The 20,764-nt window shown below is 36.7% G+C and overlaps 1 protein-coding gene across 1 annotated transcript in view; it reads right to left on the bottom strand.

The window, feature by feature from the left end:
* Window positions 1-20,764, bottom strand: part of LOC120627710 — a 38,039-nt gene that overhangs the window by 3,968 nt on the left and 13,307 nt on the right. Inside the window, exons 13-24 of the mRNA XM_039895737.1 lie at window positions 16,564-16,683; window positions 15,467-15,588; window positions 13,362-13,471; window positions 12,556-12,658; window positions 11,821-12,049; window positions 8,521-8,767; window positions 6,943-7,036; window positions 5,014-5,111; window positions 4,374-4,417; window positions 3,573-3,899; window positions 2,552-2,627; window positions 1,560-1,662 (exon numbers count right to left, since the gene is read on the bottom strand). Of these exons, the coding sequence (XP_039751671.1) occupies window positions 1,560-1,662; window positions 2,552-2,627; window positions 3,573-3,899; window positions 4,374-4,417; window positions 5,014-5,111; window positions 6,943-7,036; window positions 8,521-8,767; window positions 11,821-12,049; window positions 12,556-12,658; window positions 13,362-13,471; window positions 15,467-15,588; window positions 16,564-16,683 (1,673 nt within the window). The remainder of the gene's footprint in view (window positions 1-1,559; window positions 1,663-2,551; window positions 2,628-3,572; window positions 3,900-4,373; window positions 4,418-5,013; window positions 5,112-6,942; window positions 7,037-8,520; window positions 8,768-11,820; window positions 12,050-12,555; window positions 12,659-13,361; window positions 13,472-15,466; window positions 15,589-16,563; window positions 16,684-20,764) is intronic.

Below are 20,764 nucleotides of genomic sequence, written 5' to 3'. Positions count from 1 at the left end.
ATAGGCAGCAGAACTAAGCCTGTTCGATAAATTATTTACATGAGGGCCCCATTGAAGTTTAGCATCTAACGTTATTCCTAGAAATACTGTGGTATCCACCGGATTCAATTCCTCATTATTAAGTAGTATAGTGGTTTTTACATGTTTAACATTTGGTAATGTGAATTTTATGCACTTAGTTTTATTTCGCGTTTTAGTTGAGCGACCGCGTAAAACCAAATGATTTAACGTGGAGTAAATCATACTTACGAAAATGGGAAAGTTACTGATTTAAAATAAGTTTTTCAAAAATTTTACTGAAAGTGGGCAGTACTGATATTGGTCTGAAGTTAGTGGGTTCAGAAGTACTACCCGATTTAAACAAAGGAACTATTTTACTATGTTTCAGTAAGTCCGGAAACACACCACAATCTATACAGTTATTAAATATTAATGCTAAATCGGGTGCAACGATATCAATTAGTGATTTGAGAATGTCAACGGAAATGCCCCACCAGTCATTTGTTTTTTTTATTATTTAATAATTTAAAGGCTTTAATAACGTCAGAGCCACTAATATGGCTGAATTTAAAAGCGTTTTTACATGAGTGTACGTTATTCTTCAATAGAGAGAGAACAATATCTGGTGAAGAGTTCAATGATTTAGTGGTGGAGATAGGAATGTTAGTAAAAAAGATTTCAAAAGCAGTAGCCACCTCGAAATCAGATGTTAAGTCTTTATTATCTACATTGAGTTTAAAGTTATTATGCCGCGGTGGCACTCTTCCCGTCTCCTCATTAATTATTTTCCAAGTCGTTTTGATTACATTATTGCTATTTTTTTATTTTATTCTGTATGTATCGGGACGTTCACTGCTAGAAGAATTTGACGGTCTTGTAACGCTAGTTAGCTCTGTCTGACTTTAATACATCTGTCACCTATTTGGGGGTCTACACCAACGCTGCCTATATTAGTGCGGGGTCGCCATTTCAGCATGTTGGGACACATAGTCTATCGACACTAGCCAATTATACTTTAGCTTCGCGTCTCCTTGAGCTATGTCGGTAACTCTGGTTATGCTACAGATCTTCTCCGAAATTGATCACAAAGATATATACTCTGGTCACAGTGTACAAATTATCTTTAATAAACGATTGATTCAATTTAAAGGATCCAAGCGTTCTAAAATATCAAGATGAAACGTTTCAAATTTAAGTTGGTAATGTTATCACTAATTTATTTTGGTCACTAAGAGCTTAAAAATAATCTTCAAATTAACTTTTTGATATAGTGTCAAGAAATAATATATTTTATACCATAAGCACCTTTGTCAAACGTAACAATCCTTACTTCTATTATAAATAAGTGTGTTTGTTTATTTGTCCTTCCTTCACGCCGTCACTAAGCAACCAATCAACATAGTTAATTAGTAGAAAGACGGTGGGGTATCATTGGCTCATTTTTATCCCAGAAAACGTTTCCACGGGATTATATAAACGTTTCGCCGCAATTATAAAACCGTAATAAATGCGGCGAAAGACGCGGGCAAAACAATTAAATAAAAATAACTAAATGTTACCTGTATTGTTGATTTATCATGTTATGCGGCATTCTCGTGATGATGCTGGGCTCTTCTGCGACAGGCTTAAACGGCTGAGGAGATCCCGCTACCGACAAAGTACCTAAAATATAACTATGGTGAGAGGGGTTGTCACCATCACCTCACAATGAAAAATTTAATTTAATTAAAATTGCAAAAAACCCCGACACAGTATAAATGGTCGCCATTTTGTATTGGCGGCCATCTTGGATTTGAAATTTGACATCTCTATAGTATTCTACTAATCAAGCCAATAATTTGAGAGCCATGTGGAGGGAGTTTTGAAAACACTTGATGAGCGCTGTTAGCTAATAAAAGTAACGGCACGGGTATGATTCCTAGCACAGGCAATATGGGGTTTGTAATTTATGCATTTCCAGAAATTATTCAATGTTACCCATGGAATATTTGTACACTTGGTGTACATTAGAAATTTATGTTCAACAAAGTTGGTACCAATGTTAACAATACGCGGGGATACCTATGGCGGTTTAAATATTTTTGTTTTTAGTGCATACAAAATGTCAATATCCCCTGATCCTTACCGAATTTCTGATTTTTTTTTAATATAATTTAAAGCAGTGTCTCATATTATACAACAACCTTAGATAAGTCATTGGACTCAACTTTATGTCCCATTATCCTATTATCATTAGCCAGCTAGGACAACAGCTAGTAATATATATATTATAAAATAAATATATAATTTATAAAATTCCATACGAAAAATGAAAAATATGATAATACAAACACAAAATACCACACCTTGTGTCAAAAACCATAGACAATTTCGGTATTATGTGTTGCCTAGTGAAAATCCAAAATAAAAGTAAAAGGTATGTCTTAGAATCTTCTATGATTAGGCGTCGTTAGTGAAAACAGGCATGTACATTATTGTGTGTGTGTGCTATATTTAAACCATATTAACGTTTTAGGTTATTGTTTAGTTAGTAATAGGTTTTAGTTTGTACCTTCTCGCATGGCGGGATGGTGTTGGTCGGGACGTCGCTCCTCTGGAATGGCAATACCTCGCAGTTCGGCTCGTACCTATAAATAACACATTTCTAATTAAACTCTTCAATAATTTTTCTTCTTTTGTAATAAAGCCTATTACAGCAATCTGGTGGTAAGGAATCTTGCAGCCTAAGATATTATTCTTCGTTTTTCATACCCCTAATCAGTTTCTACAGTGCAACGTACCGGAATGCTAAATCCCGTGCCTGAACAACTTGATCGGTAGGGTGCTACTAGCCTAGGCCGAAGCCTCCAACAAGACAAGACCAGAGAGAATTAAGAAATTAAAAATTCACAATTTTTTACGCCAGTTCAACTTAAATCAATCAAAGCTTTAATAACCGTTGGTCTTATTTTACAACTGTACTAATAAACCTCGCTTGCAAAAAATAGACTATTTAAATGACACCACTTTTTAATTTCAATGACTTATCTTTGTCACAGGCTTTTAGTAATAAATTATTATTATATTACAATACAAAAAACCTAAATTTCTAACATTTAAAACATTACTGACGTGTATTTTGCAATAAATGATTATCATTTTTATTATTTACTAGCGTACCCAGCCCGCTTCGCCGGGCTAGATTTGGCTTTATTTTATTTAAACAATAAACTTACATCATTAAATTTTTAATTTAAGTCTCATAATATATTAAATCATTTATTTCTCTCCGTATTCATTCTCTTCTATTTTCTTCTCGAGCGGGTGATACACCCAACAATAGAATATCATCATAGTAAATAAAAGCTGTATTTGACAGTTTGACAGTTCAAAAATAGGAGTGCTCCGATCTTCACCAAACTTTTCAGGATTACTCGCCAGGTCAATCCGGATTCCCTGAGTTTCATTGAAATCGGTCTAGCTGTTTCGGAGCCTATATGGAACATGCCCACACACTTTCTCTTTTATATATATAGATAGATAAATGTTAAACTGTCAGATAATTACCCAAAAACAAAAACTTAAGATCATACCTGCAACCGCGGTGTAGCTGGAAACCGTTGCTCCTGGAAGTCGCCAGGATGCCTCGGCCCCATGGGACTGTTACCATAAGGTCTATCCGGCTGCATAGGCCGCATAGGAGGTCCGTAGCCCATGGGCCCCATAAACTCCGGCTTTTCCTTCTTTATTTTCTTACTTTCCTGCAAAGCTAATCTTGCTAGGCGTTTCTCTTCCCTCTCTTTTGCCTTTAGTTCTTTTAGTTTCTCTTTCTCTTCTTTCTTCTGCATTCTTTCCTGTTTTCGTGCCTCTTTCTCTGCTAGTTTCGCTTCCCGTTCTTGCCTTTTCTTTTCTCTTTCGACCTGAAACGAGATAAAGATTAAAACATGTTTTTTACCATAAATCACTAACCTTGACCTATTTATAGCTATAACGTGAATTTGGGTTTGCTTAACACAAACTTTTCCTCATGCCTCATTATTCTTAAAAGTAAATTTTTCTCAATCAAACTTTTAACTAAGCCATCTAATTCGACACACCGCGTCGCTTCACCCGGACATGTTTTTACTTAGTTTTCTAGGCTCCTAACGTTCATAACGTGATTTGATATAGCATTTCTTATATTCGAAAGTAGGTTATTAAAGCCTTATATTATTATACCTTGTTAAAGAATTTAAGCTATCGAAAGATTTTCCAGAGATTCCAGCGGATCCATAAATATGAGCGTTCATAGAAACAAAAACAAACAGGAATTTTATTATGACTTCAGATTTATATCTGTACCTGAATCATATATTTAAAATATCATATAATCAAGTTATTTTAAAACTAGTTACCTGATCTGGTCGCAACGGCCCGGGTTCACCTTCCGGTTTCAGATCTGTAAAAGTCAATAATTTTTAACTTTACTAAAGTGTACTTTACAGAAGCGGTAAAAATTTGAACTCTTACCCATCCCCATACCTATACCCATACCCATCTTCAGGAGATGCTGACTTTACAATGAATAATTGTTTTAAATATTGGGTAGAAGCAGGCGTTACTTTGCGGAAATCCATGATATATATATATAGCGAATTAAGCTTAATTTTGATGAATAATTTACAATGTCTTATTATTCATTGTAAAGTCAACTGAGGATGCTCCGGTTTCGGGGCGAAACGTGCGTAGAGGGTATATTGCCGAAGATCTATATTGTTTTCGTAACTTGATGTTGACTTAAAATTTTTGTTAATTTTTATAATTTTCATCTATAGTTGGTAAGGCAGGAATGATGTTTATTTTAAATTCTAACCATTATCTTAAACCGATTTCTCTCATATTTATTTTTTACGGTGAATGTTTAATAAAAACACACTTTTATAAATAAACTAAACTAAAAGGTAGTAGTAAAAAACTAAATTAGTTTGGTTGTAAATACCAAGCGTGTTGTTTTTTTTTTTTAAACTAACTTAACAAATTGTACGTAAATCTCACCTTTAATCTTCACCCCCACTAGTTTGGCGAGCGCGTCGTCGCTCGACTGAGTAGCGCACGACGATCCTCCGCGGCCGCCGCGACCTCCGCGGGGTCCTCTGAAATATTCATATTTCTTTATTATCTATCATCATCATAAACATCATATCAACCCGTTACCGGCCCACTTAGGGGCACGGGTCTCCCTCCACATTGAGAACGCGGTTTTGGCTAAGGCGGTAGCCCACCACGCTGGATTCTACAAGCTCATAGAAAAATCCTATGGTAAAAAAGCTTGAGTATGAATTGCTCCAACATCAGATTGGCTAAGTTTGTTGTGGGATCTTATTAGACAAGAGCGCGTTTGGAACCCTCCTAGTTTTTAATTCTTTAGTTTTAAGTTAACAAATGTAGTTATCACAATCACCTACCATTAGTGTTAACATGTTAAATGAACGATTCATAAGTGCCTGTGATAAGGTCTACAGAATATAAAAATTTTTGAATTTGAATTCGCTAGCGCAGTGCAGATTGCTGGACGCCACACACCTTTGAGAACATTATGGAGAACTCTCAGGCATTCATAACGATGTTTTCCTTCACTGTTGAATACCAAGTGATATTTTAATTGCTTAGCAACATAACTTAGTAAAGTTAAGAGGTGCGTTCTGGTATTCGAACTCCTATCCACTGGGCTAATGTGGCTTACGCGCTACGTGACCCGCTTATTTGCACTCTAATCTTATTTTTGTGTGTCTTATATTGTGTAGCTTTTTAGTGTTTAGCATGCTCCATTCCATTCCTCTTTGACATGCATTTATATTGTTTTTGTAGGGCATGGGATATGGCATGAATCCATAACTTTCTTTTTAAGTATCATAGGTGTGTCACTCTTAAATATCTATTTTAATAAACGGATAAACTGCAACTCTGATATTGTGTCCGAATTTTTTTTTTCCTCCATTAAATTGCAGCCAAATTCGTTCAGAGTGCCTGCGCGTGTTTTTATTTTTGCAACGCTAGGTATTTGTTGTAAAATTCTGTGTGATCGCCACAGTATTCCCACAGACATATTCCATTACACAACCTTATTTCCACATTGTGGCAGACTTGTGATATTACAATATGTTCCTGGATTGTTTGGAAACACAAGAGTACCTGGCAGGGAGACGTCAATCAGTATATATTTCATTTAGAATTTAATGAAAATAGTATTTAAATTTAATATTACTCATCAATCTGTTATAATAGCTTGATTCATATTAACATTATTATTTTTAATAGTTTTTTGGTTGAATACTTATTTTATATTTTATTCTTAATGTGACCGGAGATAACAACGATAATGCTGTATACACCTATAATTGATTATTGTAATGGCACTAGACAGAATTTATTATTCTAACACATAATTAAATTTTTTTCCGAATGTAGTTACAATTTTTTTTTCTTAAATATAGATCAACGGGTACCCAGTTGTATGGATCGTACTCACGACGGGACTGCGTAGGTACGAGATGTCAAGTTGGATGTCACAGGCAGAATAAAGTCAAAGTCAAAAATATCTTTATTCAAGTAGGCCCATAGGTGGCACTTTTGATGCATGCATAAGAATTACACGGTAGTGAGATGATGGCGATAACCACATTCGTAAACTTAAAACTAAAGCTACAAGGGTTCCAAACGCGTCCTGGTTCTAAGAAGAAGATCACAACAAACTTAGCTGGGTGTTTTTTTTTTGTTATCACCATTTCATTTTAAATTATTAGAAGAGCAATCTGACTACGTGTACGTGTATATCGTGGTATGTACCCTTAGAACTATATTTAAGAAATATTGATTATCCACAAAAATCTTAGTTAAAAATCTGTAGTTACAGTTAATTGCTGGTGTGTCTTATGAATAAATAAATGCATAGATATGACGTCAGAATAATATCTAAACACTTACCGGCTGCCACGACCACCTCTGCTCCCTCTACCGCGTAGTGGGCGGGGCGTAATTGGCGTACTCACAACTTCACTGTCTTGTTCTTCTGCAATATCTGATCACAACGAAAACTTTATTTACTAAAGCCAGAAAACCGATTATACTACTGCGACCAGAATCTCCGTAAAAATTCATAACACCTATTTAAGTTCTAAATTCACTTATTTTAGGAAGGCTGTTTATAGTGACTCTATAGGAGAGCAGATTCTACCGGCATGGAACACTGAATTCACTCTTTTCCAACCCTTATTTTACCATTTAATATTTTATTTTATTGTGTGAGATTTAAGCCAAGCGGTCTATTGTTGAATTTTAAGCAACCTTGTATATAGCTGTTATTCGTAAAAGAACAGACTGCCAATAAAAATAATCCAACTTAAAACGGCTTAATTTTTTATTTTTTAAATTAATATTTATTGCACCAGCAGGGCTTGCACAAAAAGGAGACAAAAATTATATCTCCCCGGGGAAAGGATAAAATGGATCTTTTCCCACAGCTGTATTAATTTTCAGAGCACTGGCGCACATGTTGAAATAATATCCAAATAATATATGTGTTGATTAATGAACGGCGGTAAACTCCTCTTATTCCATGTTCCCGTGCTTTAGCAGGTGGACACGTTAATTACATACCTTGTCAGGGGATATAATTACATACCTTGTCAGGGGATATAATTACATACCTTGTTAGGGGATATAATTACATACCTTGTTAGGGGATATAATTACATACCTTGTCAGGGGATATAATTACATACCTTGTCAGGGGATATAATTACATACCTTGTTAGGGGATATGATTACATACCTTGTTAGGGGATATAATTACATACCTTGTCAGGGGATATAATTACATACCTTGTTAGGGGATATAATTACATACCTTGTCAGGGGATATAATTACATACCTTGTCAGGGGATATAATCGGGGGATAATTTATTTGTCTCCTGCCAGAGCTGGCCCTGCAGGTAAACAAACGGTTTCCACGTGATTTCTGAATTTTTTTTTTTTATTCCACTACAAGTTAGCCCCTGACTGCAATCTCACCTGGTGGTAAGTGTTGATGCAGTCTCAAATGGTAGCGGGCTAACCTGTCAGGGAGTGTGGTAGTACCCCTAATAGGTTTCTACGCGACATCACACCGGAACACTAAATCGTTTAGCGGCGTAGGGTTGTAACTAGACCGGAGAAAATTTCGATATTATAATTCCCGGATTGCAATCGAGCCCGGTACCTCCTACTTAAATTCACAGCACCCACCGCTGCGCTAAGGAGGTCGTCAAAATACCCGTTATAAATAAACCCGGGCATCAGCTGGATATAATATTATTAATTTTATTTAATTTTCTCTTAGTGTTATATAGCTTACTTTTGCGTTAATTTAATTTAATTTGTTGTAATTATTATTCGTTCATACATTATTTTAATAGCACCGGGGAGACCAATTGGGCAACTGTAATGTCTTCAAGGGGTGCGTTGCTAAATAAATAAATAAATAATTTCGCCCGTTTGGGCCTGATGTACTACAAGAATTATACCTGGTGGCGGCGGTTCGGCGCTCTCAGTTTTAATGGATGTAACGTTATCGGGCAACTTGTGTAGCGGCACCACCGCAGTTTTCTTGATGAGGTCCGACATTGCCCTCTTCGTCCTCTCCTCGTTCTCTTCTTCGTCTTTGCGCCTCTTCGCAGCCTCGCAGTCCGAATCGGAAGTTACATCGGAATCGTCTATTTTGAACTCGTCCGAACTGTCTGGCATGTGCTTCCCGCTAGATTTGTGCATCTCCTGCAAATAGTTTTATGGATTAATACAATTGCTCGTGTGCCTAATGTCTGTGGTCTGATCAAAATGGAAGTGATTTGAAAATAAAACAATCTGTGGTGAAATGTCAATCTTAGTGAATCTATGGTTTTGTGATCGGCTGTCATACGTCAATATGTCAGGTCAAAATATCAAAAAATTGCTTTGTAATAACGGACGTTGAACTTTGTAAAATTTATTAAAGTCTCAAGAACTAAATACGCTTCTGATTTAACAACAGTAATTTAACTTTGTCAGCTCATATAAACCAGGTAAGTAAACGTATGCACTATGTCGTTCACTCATTGAGGAGGCTGCAGAATTTTCTTCCGCTTCATACCAAAATTATGTTGGCCCAATCTTTATTGCTTCCAATACTTGATTACGCCGACGTCTGCTATTTGGATGCCACTGAAGAGCTACTTGACAAACTTGAAAGACTTCAGAATTTGTGCATTCGCTTTATCTTCGGATTGCGCAAATTCGATCACGTTTCTGATTTTCGTCGTCAATTAAAGTGGCTGCCAATTCGTTTTCGCCGGAATGTGCATATTTTAACTGTCCTTTACAACATCCTATATAATTCTTCTTCTCCTGGATATTTGTGTGAGCGTATAAAGTCTTCCGCCTACGAGACCCTTGCGGTCTTGCGTGTCAAAAAATCCTCTTGATGTCCCTTCATATAATACTATTTTCTTCCAGAAATCTTTCTCCGACCACGCTACACACCTTTGGAACTTACTACCAGAACATATTAGACACTGCCGATCGGTGCACTCTTTTAAACAAAATGTAAAGGAGCATTATCTATCGTTGTCATAGTATATTTATCACTGTTTACTTATTATAGATATATATTTATATTTATATTATATAAATATTTATTATATTATTTTTATGTATTTTGTATATATAGTATATTCGAATGTTATTGTATTAGTATGTAGAATTTTGTTATTATTTAGATATATTAAATATACTTAGTAGTTATGAAATATATTGTACCTTTATTTGACCTATACCACAATTAAATCATCTTACTCACATCCTGGGGTAGCTGGAAGAGATCTCTTATAGAGATAAGCTTTCCTTTGTACACTTCATGTATCTTATGTTCACAATCACAATTTATGGTACATAAATAATAAATAAATAATAAATAAAAATAAATAAAATGATTAATCAATAATAATAACGTTTAATTCAGATAAAAAAAAATCCATAGCTACAACAATAACAATTATCCTATTTACTAATATATAAACTAAAATTGGCTAAACCTATAAGTTAAGTTAAGTACCCTCTTGAGCACTTGGTGTGTGAGTGTGTACCAACCCAGTGCTCCATAAAGGTCATCATCACATCAACCTATTACCAACCCATACATGGGTCTCCTCCCACAATGAGAATGTTAAAGGCTGTAGTCCACCACGCTGGCCCAGTGCAGATTGGTGGACTGAATTCTCAGGCATGCAGGTTTCCTCACGATGTTTTCCTTCACCGTTGAAGCGAGTGATATTTTAATTACTTAAAACGCTCATAACTCAAAAAAGTTAAGTGTGCGTGTAGGGATTCGAACCCGGCTCCCCAAAAGTGAAGTCGAGCTCCTATCCAAAGTATTATCACAGCTTCCGTGTATTAATATAATGCGATTCAAACAGCAATATGTAAGAACACATTTAATACAGCGAGGTTACCATACATTTGATGAATCTCTTAATGAGATTGGAAGCAGCCAGCTTCGCTAAAATCTCCTGCAATACAGATAAATTATTGTAAATGTTGATGTTGGAAAAGAGCAACTACTGGGTTTCTTGCCGGCTTTTCTCGGTACAATGTGCCTTCCGAACCAGTGGTTCCGAACCAACAACGAACAGACATACATGTTATAATTTTTTTGAAATATAAAACGTGTAACATAATTACGAAATAATTTTGAAGGATGCATAAGTAAATTTCATAAGGAATCACCCTGTAAAAATATTAAATCAAAAGAAGCAAACTTATTGTATAATAAAAAACTAATTCAAAACATTCTTAGTTTTTATTTATGACAACCTGTATAAAACTGAAGAGAAAGGATCGACACGCACATAGTACCTACGGTACGCGGCGCGTACCTAATGAAATGACAGAAGTCACATGATTTTAATATTGCATCGGATGTTAGGGCTGTGTATCTGATTTATTACAGTTAAAACGATGGCAGTGGTTTATTCAAAAACTATTAAGTGTTCGTTTTCACAGATAATTCTCAGTATATAGAGTACCTGCGAAGTTCTCCTGTGAAGTTCGGGTTTCATTGAAAAAGTCAAAAAATTAGTCAAAAATATCTTTATTTATATTGACCCATAGCCCATTAGTGGCACTTATGATGAGTAGAGACTTAGTTACAAGAGAAATCTGTACTTGTACATAAAATCTTTTAAGTTGTTCAACAGCGCAATGCGGGCTGGTTGTAAGGCTTTGCCAGCAATGAGTTTGAGCCCTAGGGCTCGAAGAAGCGAATGGATCGTCGGCCCGAGAGCGCCTCATGTGCGCCGAAACAGGGCTCAGCGACTACTGAAGTGCCAGTGTTTGGACAGTAATTAAACAACACGCCTTCGAGGCCATGGGTGAGCCCACGTCTGGAAAAACAAGTACCTCGTTTTAGACGGCGAAGACGATGTGCAGAGGTTGATTTTATGTCCTTATACCCTAGCGTTGTCAGTAGTAATCTAATCGTCAGGGTTGTGAAGGATTTTTAAGGCCTCGTCTCATTCAGAGCCACACTAAGGTCGGATGCGTAAAAAGGAGTCATTTCGGGTGGATGGAACTCATTGGCAATTTTTTTTCCCACTTTTATACAACTTATTGGACAACTAGAACTTTCTTTAAATCGTAAACAAAAGGAATGATCTAGGAAAGCTCCATATTATAACTCTAAATAATTATGTCGTTTCGTAGGTATTAGGTACATAAACGTTAAATACCTACGTTACGTTGTGTTGCGCGATTATGAACTTTATTATGTAGTGTTAAGGTTCTTGTATACTTACATCCTCGGACTCTGTGTTGGGCATCTCTGTGTAGTTGATCTTCTTTTGGCGCGTGCGGTGTTTTGGCGACCAGTCGTTGACACCTTCGTCGCTCAAGCCCCCGTACGTGACGCGCGCCCTTATAACGTTCCCTTCTGCGTCGTACTGTGTTAGACCGCTGCGCTTTCGGGACTTCTTGGACTTGTCCCGTTTTTTGGGCGGTCGATTATGGTAGGACTTCGATTTTGATCTGTGAATTATTTAAATCATAGGTTTTAGCTTGTAGTTTAAAGTCAAAGGTAGTATTTCTTTATTCCAAAATTCCCATAAATGGCACTTTTAACGCGTTCAGTACATAAAAAATGCATAATATAAATACTACGACAGTACACGCATCGCCATCTAGCCCCAAAGTAAGCGTAGCTTGTGTTATGGGAACTAAGATGACTGATGAATATTTTAATGAATAATATACATAAATACTGATAATATACAGATAAATACCCAGACACTGAAAAACCATTCATGTTCATCACACCAACATTTTTCTAGCTATGGGAATCGAACCCACGGCCTTGGACTCAGAAAGTAGGATCGCTGCCAACTGAGCCAATCGGTCGTCAAATAATGTGTACACATTCGTAAACGTATTCTTTCCGATGCTTGTTATATACATTTGGTATAATTGTTATGAAAATCAAAGAATTGCCATTCTCTTAATTTGCTACCTAGGTAGGTAAATAATTTTTTACTTACTTGTTTGACCACTCTTTGGCGCCCGCAGACTCACTGGAACTGTCTTCGAACACCTTTTTCTTCTTCTTCGTTTCCGGTGATGATTCTATTAACCTCTGGCGATCTAAAAGTCAAATTAAGAATTTGAAAAAAAAAAAGGTGTTTTATAAAATGGAGCTTGGGTTACCTACAGTATTAATCATTATTTCCAATATAGCAACCACGCATGCAACTTGTTTTTTTTATATATTGTGACGTGACGTAAAAACATGACGCACGCATATTGGTTATACTTCTTTTGGCGCGTTAGAGAAAATTTATGAGAGTAAATTTTTACGATGCGCGAGCACACCGTCACAAAAAATCGACACCCTGAAGTTAGCTATAAGGTTTGACAGTGTACACTTTCAATTGCCAAAGTCTGCGGGCTCATTCCGTTGATTTAATTGATTCAATTGTACAAAAACTCAAATTTTAATGTTCAGTGAAATTTGGTTGTCCGATTGTCTTTTAATATTCCAAATTTAATTATGTTTATTATGTCCATTTCTTTAATTATATAGATTTTTTTTTTGTGATATTTAAATAACTTTATTTGACAAAACTTAATACGTGTTAAATACCCATTTTCAGTTTTTTCTACAAACGTAGAATGAGGCGAAAGATAAAATTTTTGAAATGATTTTTATCTTTTTACGCCACAGTATAACTTCTAACGCGTTTACATAAGTACACACACACACGTTTTTTTATACAAAACAGTTGAGATGTTAAACATCTGACCGGCGTCTCGCGACGCATACAGTCTATTTTTTTTTTTATCGTACCTTTCTTTTTCTCCGGCCTGCAAATTCGTCGAATAGGTTGGTCCGATGAGTTGGTACCCGAACTATCTCGTTCCGCTGATGACGATATTTCCTCTGACGAAGATTCCATTCTGATGGAAAACAAAGCTTATTTTACAAAAACTACTAGATTATCTGATGTATGTAAAGAAAACCTCTTTTCTCGAGTTCGTATACCGAACCTCTTTTAAAGTCACCAGTGTTATTTACAGTCATAAGTGACATTTAAAAATATAGATAAGAGTATGTTTTAACAAGAAGTTATTTTATTTAAAGACCTGAGGTAAATGGACTTTAAATGTTTTTTCTTGTATGTTCACAGTTTAGTGAATATAATGTTAAAGTAAAAAATAAAAGTAAGCGTAGCTTGTGTTATGGGTACTGAGATTACTGATTAATATTTTCATGAATTATATACATAAATATTTAGAATAGTCATATAAACATCCAGACACTGAAAAACATTTAGGTTCATCACACATAACGGCCTTGGATCGTAAAGGAGGGTCGCTGCCGTCGTGGTCGTGCCAAACGGCCGTCGTGCTACAATGTAGCGTACTTGACGCGGGTGAAACCGAAGGGCACAGCTAGTTGCAAATAAAGGTGAAATATTAAAGAACATGGCAGGAATTTTGTGATATCTTTCAAACGTAACATTCAGTAGCCATAAGCGGCTAGTGCTCGTAACTCATACATTTTAAACAGAAACCCTCCTTAAACTAAGGTTCACCTTTATCAGCGGTTTTTATGTGGAAACTTGTGTTTTTTTTTGTCGCACAAAAATTTTGTCCAGCAGTGGCTATTGATTGAAACTGCTGTTTTTGATTGAAAGCTTCTATCAAAATTCAAAATTCAAAATTCATTTATTTCAAGTAGGCCTAATATAAGCACTTTTAAAACGTCAAGTCTGTCTGTTTATAGTGATTCTACCACCGGTTCGGAAGGCAGATTCTACCGAGAAGCCGGCAAGAAACTCAGTAGTTGCTCTTTTCCATCATCAACAATTTTCATTTTAATATTCATTTTTCTATCTTGTGAGAGATGAAAGCAGAACCGGATGCTTCCAAGCAACCTTGTCATTAAGAAATTCATCAATTGTACCTTGCTGTAATAAATGTGTTTTAGCACATTCTTAAAACTTATGCATTGGTAGGTCCAAAATCACCTAAGGAATCGTATTAAAAAAGCATATACTCAATCCCACTAATGACTTTTGTACCTTTCGCAGACAATATGCAGATGACACTAATTTATGACCATTTCTTGTAAGTCTACTGTTTACATCCATTTTTTGTTTATAAAGACTAATATGTTGTCTTACAAATACTATATTATTATAAATATATTGTGCTACAGTAAGTATGCCTATTTCTTTAAACTTCTCACGGAGGGATTCGCGTGATTTAAGTTTATATATTGACCGTACAGCTCTTTTCTGCAATATAAATATAGTTTCGATATCAGCTGCTTTACCCCATAACAAGACTCCATAGGACATAACACTATGAAAGTACGCAAAATAAACTAGCCTAGCTATTTCAACGTCAGTAATCTGTCTTATTTTTCTGACTGCGTAGGCAGCCGAGCTTAGTTTACCCGCTAGTGAATCTATATGGGCACCCCACTGTAGCTTATTATCCAAGGTCACGCCCAGAAAAACTGTGGAAGTCTCTATTTTTAGTGATTCACCATTTATCATTATATTTTTATCAATTTTCTTTACATTTGGTAAGATAAATTCGACACACTTTGTTTTTTTTGCATTTAAAAGTAAGTTGTTAACTGTAAACCAGTGCGACACATGCGACATAACACGGTTTACTTCGTCAGAGTTATCTTTACTCCTATCAGTCTTAAAAATTAGAGATGTATTATCTGCAAACAATACAATGTCGCATGTTCCACTGACATGGTACAGTAGATCATTTATATACACTAAAAATAGAAAAGGACCCAAAATCGAGCCTTGTGGGACACCCATTGAGGTATTTGAACCCTGAGACTTTGCATCATTTATGCAAACTCTATCCATAACTCCTGTTTTAAATAGTGGGAAAGAAAATACCTAAATTTGGAAATAAACATACCCCGTATCTTTAAAGTCCTCGTCAGTTTCGTCGTCATCCTCGGAAGGCACCTCCAGGGAGTTCAACTTTCGTGGCTTTCTCCGTTGCTTTTTCTTTGACTTCTTAAACTCGACGGGTTTGCCCTGTAATTACTTTTCATGAAAGTTTGTTTACTGAGACAATCGCCAAGTCGTAAGTATTCGCTCGGGTTGCCTTTAAAAGATCACTTTTAGTGATAAGGCCGCCTTTGCATTAAGTACTATTACTGTTTTCATTGTAGTTTTTCTTCTGGGTTTCGTGTTCTTTTTGACGGTATTTCACGAACATTTCGACACACTACACTGACAACGTCACTTTTAAATTGAGAAGCTGTACGATGCTTTCTTGGTTTGCATAATTCTAACACTGGGTTCCACACACTTGCTAATTTAAAACCGTCCTCACGATTGAAATTTTGTGGTATGTACCCGTTGATCTTTGCTTAAGAAATGTTGATTAACCGCGAAAATCTTAGTTTAAAATCTTTTATAACTAACTAATATTAATAAAGCGATTGATCGAACCTTCCCACTTATAAGACAGCGTTTACCTCTACAGGTAGGTAAATGTTTATAAAACATAGTTACATCTAAACATTTTCATCATATAAACCCATTATCGGGCCACTACAGGGCACGGGTCTCATCCAGCAATGAGAAGGGGCTAAGGCCGTAATCTACCACACTGGCCTAGCGCGGACTCCATACACCTCTGAGAAAATTTGGAAAAATCTCAGACATGAAGGTTTCCTCACGATGTTTTCCTTCACCGTTGAAGCAAGTGATATTTTAATTACTTAGAACAGCGAGACACCGTGAGCGGTGGCATCCTTAAGTCGTTGATATTCCATCAACACGCACGAAACTTTTTTTATCCACGTTTCTGATACGTGCCGCTAAGATGTGGAACGCCCTCCCGGCATCTGTGTTTCCTGCCACGTATAATTTGAGTACCTTCAAGGCTAGTGTGAATAGGCTTTTTCTAGGCAAGCGTGCTCCAACCTAGACCACATCATTGCTTTCTAACGGGCATGCGGGTTAATATATAAAAAAAAAACTTAACCATCTTTCAAATAATACCTGTTCGATAGCTTCTCTTTCGGCTTTCAATTTCTCTTCTTCAGCGGCTTCAATGATGGTCGATATATCTTTCCCGCGGCCCTGGTTGCCCGCACTGGTCGTCGGTTCAACGTATTCCTCCTGTGAACGTGAGTTACTAACTATTACGTTGTTGACTTCTACGCAATCGTGAGAAAAAGACCTGCATCAATGATGAGCAGAATGCGCGGAAGCTCCAACAATATTTTGATAATATCTATATATATAAAAGAAAGTCGTGTTAGTTACTTCACTTATAACTCAAGAACGGCTGAACCGATTTAGCTGAAAATTGGCAGGGAGGTAGTTTAGAGCCAGGAGAAGGACATAGGATACTTTTTATCCCGTTCGACATCATTCCCGTGTGACTTGACATGTAACGTCAGTCACTATAAAACGTGGTATAACAAAAAAGAATCAGACTTGGAATAACAAAATTGACGTATAATGACAGCTATGTAATGACGTATGGATGACTATTTGATATTTGTAAGAAATCAATAATATAACTATTTCTATTAAATAAATAATTAACATTATTGCCCAATTGCCCATTCGTATAAACAGTGAAGTGAACTATAAAACTCGGTATGGTTAAAAATTTAAGTTTTTAGGTGAAGTGAAGTTTAATTAATAATGCCGCGACCAAGACGATCGAATCTTTCCCGACAAAGCCGTGATGCAAGAAGAATACGAAATACTGCAAATGAAAGGACTGAAGAAGAACAAGAAATTGCACGTGAACAGCGCCGCGATAGTATGGCTCGACTTCGTGCTTCTCAATCACGAGAGCAAAGTGAAGCAGCCCGTGAAACAGCTCGGTTGGCAATGCAGAATCGTCGAGCGAACAACAGAGGTCAACAAATAGATAATTTGCGACGCAGAACAAGATATTTATCAAGTGCTGATTTGAATCGAGCAGCGTTTCAATACGATTGCAGCAATGATTACAGCTTGCATCCTAGCGTTTGCATTGGGCAAATGGACGTAGTTTGCGAGTATTGTGGTGCATTAAAGTTTTCCGGAGAAACGCCTGGATTATGCTGCCTTAATGGTAAAGTGAAATTGCCATTGTTGACTCCGCCACCTGAGCCATTGTATTCATTGCTTTGTGGCGAAACACAAGAATCACGCCACTTTCTTGCAAATACTCAAAAATACAATGGTTGTTTCCAGATGACGTCATTTGGGGCAGATATTATCGAAGAACGGGGATTTAATCCGACATTTAAGGTATTTATTTTTGTACTTATATAGAATGTAGTTAAAGAATAACTTACTTTATCTATTGGTACCTATGTAGTATATTTGCTAATTCTGAACTCTACTCTCCCACCGAAAAAAGTGTTTATAACCCAGTTAATACTGTCTGGTTTTTATTTTGTAGATACAAGGACAGATTCATCATCGAATTGGATCATTACTACCTTTCGAAGATACACAGAATAAATTTTTACAAATATATTTCATGGGCAACATGGAAGAACAACTTGATCGACGCCTAGAGATCAATGCAGGAATGAAGCGAGCAATTCTTCAAGACTTGCAGTGTCTGCTTCATGAACATCATGCGTTGGTCAGGTTGTTTAAGAGTGCTTTAGAGCGCATGCCAAGTGATGACTATAAAGTTGTTATCAAAGCAGATAAACGACCATCTGGAACACACGAAAGGACATTTAATGCTCCAACAGTAGACGAAGTTGCCATCCTGATTGTTGGTGAACAATTGGAAAAACGCGATATTGTGCTTACACGTCGCGATACTGGGCAACTGCAACAAATATCTGAAACTCATCGATCATATGACACATTGCAATACCCGCTGATGTTTTGGCAAGGAGAAGATGGATATTATTTTAATATTAAAATGAAAAATCCATTGAATGGTGAGTATCAGTATCATAATTTATTTCATTTATTTGTGAAAGACACTGATTTAAAATAATGCTTATTAAAAAAATGGTTAATGTCTGTATTGTTTGCCTTTAAAATTTGCCTTTGAAATGGTTAATTATCAAATTTTTAATTTCAGGTGAAGAAACTACAAAGAAAGTTAGCTCAATGAATTATTACGCATATCGTTTGATGATTCGTCAAAATGCTGACAACTATTTGCTGCGGTTTCGTCGATTGTTTCAGCAGTATTGCGTTGACATGTATGTAAAAATAGAAACGGAACGTTTAACATTCATTAGGTTGAACCAAGCCAAACTGCGTTCTGAGGAGTACATCCATTTACGTGATGCAGTTAATACTGAAGGAAATGCAGCTAATATTGGTCGATTAACTATTCTGCCGGCGACATACATTGGTAGTCCACGTCATATGCATGAATATGCACAAGATGCAATGACATATGTTCGTCATTACGGTCGGCCCGATCTCTTTATTACTTTTACCTGTAATCCAAAATGGATAGAAATTACTCAATTGCTGCTTCCCGGACAAACATCAAGTGATAGACACGACATCACAGCACGTATATTCAGGCAAAAAATTCGGTCCCTGATGAACTTTATTGTTAAACAACGCGTCTTTGGAGATACTCGATGCTGGATGTATTCAATCGAATGGCAAAAGCGAGGCCTGCCGCACGCACACATTCTTATTTGGTTAGTGGAAAGAATTCAGCCTGACCAAATAGATGATATCATATGTGCTGAGATTCCTGATTATGAAGTCGATCCAGACCTACATGATGTTGTTACTACTAATATGATTCATGGACCGTGTGGTGCCATCAATCCCCAATCACCTTGCATGGTCGATGGAAAGTGCTCTAAACGATATCCACGGAAATTAACGGCGGAGACTGTCACTGGCAATGATGGTTATCCGCTGTATCGGCGTCGATCACCAGATGACAACGGTCGAACTGTCACAACGAAAGTGAAAAGAATGGATTTCGTTGTCGACAACAGTTGGATTGTTCCATATTCGCCACTTATTTCTAAATCGTTCAAGACACATTGCAACGTTGAATACTGCAATTCAGTTAAGTCCATAAAATATATTTGCAAATATGTCACGAAAGGCAGTGATATGGCGGTTTTTGGATTGCAATCCTCGAATACCAACGATGAAATTTCACGCTATCAAGTTGGTCGTTATGTGAACTGTAATGAAGCGATTTGGCGTATATTCGCATTTCCCATTCACGAACGTCATCCTACTGTTACGCATTTGGCGGTGCATCTGGAGAATGGTCAACGAGTATATTTCACGGCTTCGAATGCTACGCAACGTGCTGAAACACCTCCAGCAACTACATTGACCAGTTTTTTTGCAATCTGCCAAAGCGATCAGTTTGCACGAACTTTGCTTTACTCGGAGATGCCACGTTATTATACTTGGAATGCTTCATCGAAGAATTTTCAAAGACGGAAGCAAGGCGATGCGGTTCCTGGGTATCCAGATGTGCGTTCTACTGATGCTCTTGGTCGTATGTATACAGTTCATCCAAAGAATAATGAATGTTTCTATTTGCGGTTGTTGCTGGTAAATGTGCGTGGGCCAACGTCATTTGAGTCACTACGAACTGTTAATGGTGTAATATTCCCAACATATCGTGCTGCATGTGAAGAATTGAAGTTATTAGAAAACGATAGTCATTGGGATACGACAATCGCTGAAGCCATTATCTGTGCATCTCCAAGTCAGATACGCACATTATTCGCTATCATAATTTCGACATGTTTTCCATCAAACCCATGTAACCTGTGGCACAAATACAAGGATAATATGTCAGAAGATATTTTACATCAAATTCGTGTCAGTTCCAGAAATCACGATATTGAGATGAATGAGGAGATACATAATCGTGCTTTACTCTTGATCGAAGATATGTGTTACCTCATGTGCGGTAATTTATTAATCAGGTTAGGAATGCCAGCACCATATCGTGAAATGAATGACGCATTTAATCGAGAATTGGAACGGGAACGTGAATATGATCACCAGGAATTAGATTTAGTAGTTCAAACGAATGTACCCCTGTTGAATTACCAACAAAAGAAAGTTTATGATACTTTAATGAAGGCAATCGATGATGAAAATGGTGGTTTATATTTCCTAGATGCCCCTGGTGGAACTGGCAAGACATTCCTCATGTCATTAGTTTTAGCAACTGTTCGGGCGAGATCTAACATAGCGGTTGCAGTTGCTTCTTCTGGAATAGCAGCCA

The sequence above is a fragment of the Pararge aegeria genome, chromosome 11 (genome assembly GCF_905163445.1).
Source record: "Pararge aegeria chromosome 11, ilParAegt1.1, whole genome shotgun sequence".
NCBI classification, from domain to species: domain Eukaryota; kingdom Metazoa; phylum Arthropoda; class Insecta; order Lepidoptera; family Nymphalidae; genus Pararge; species Pararge aegeria.
The sequence above is the reverse complement of the archived record's forward strand: the minus strand, read 5'-3'. Positions and strand labels throughout refer to the sequence as shown.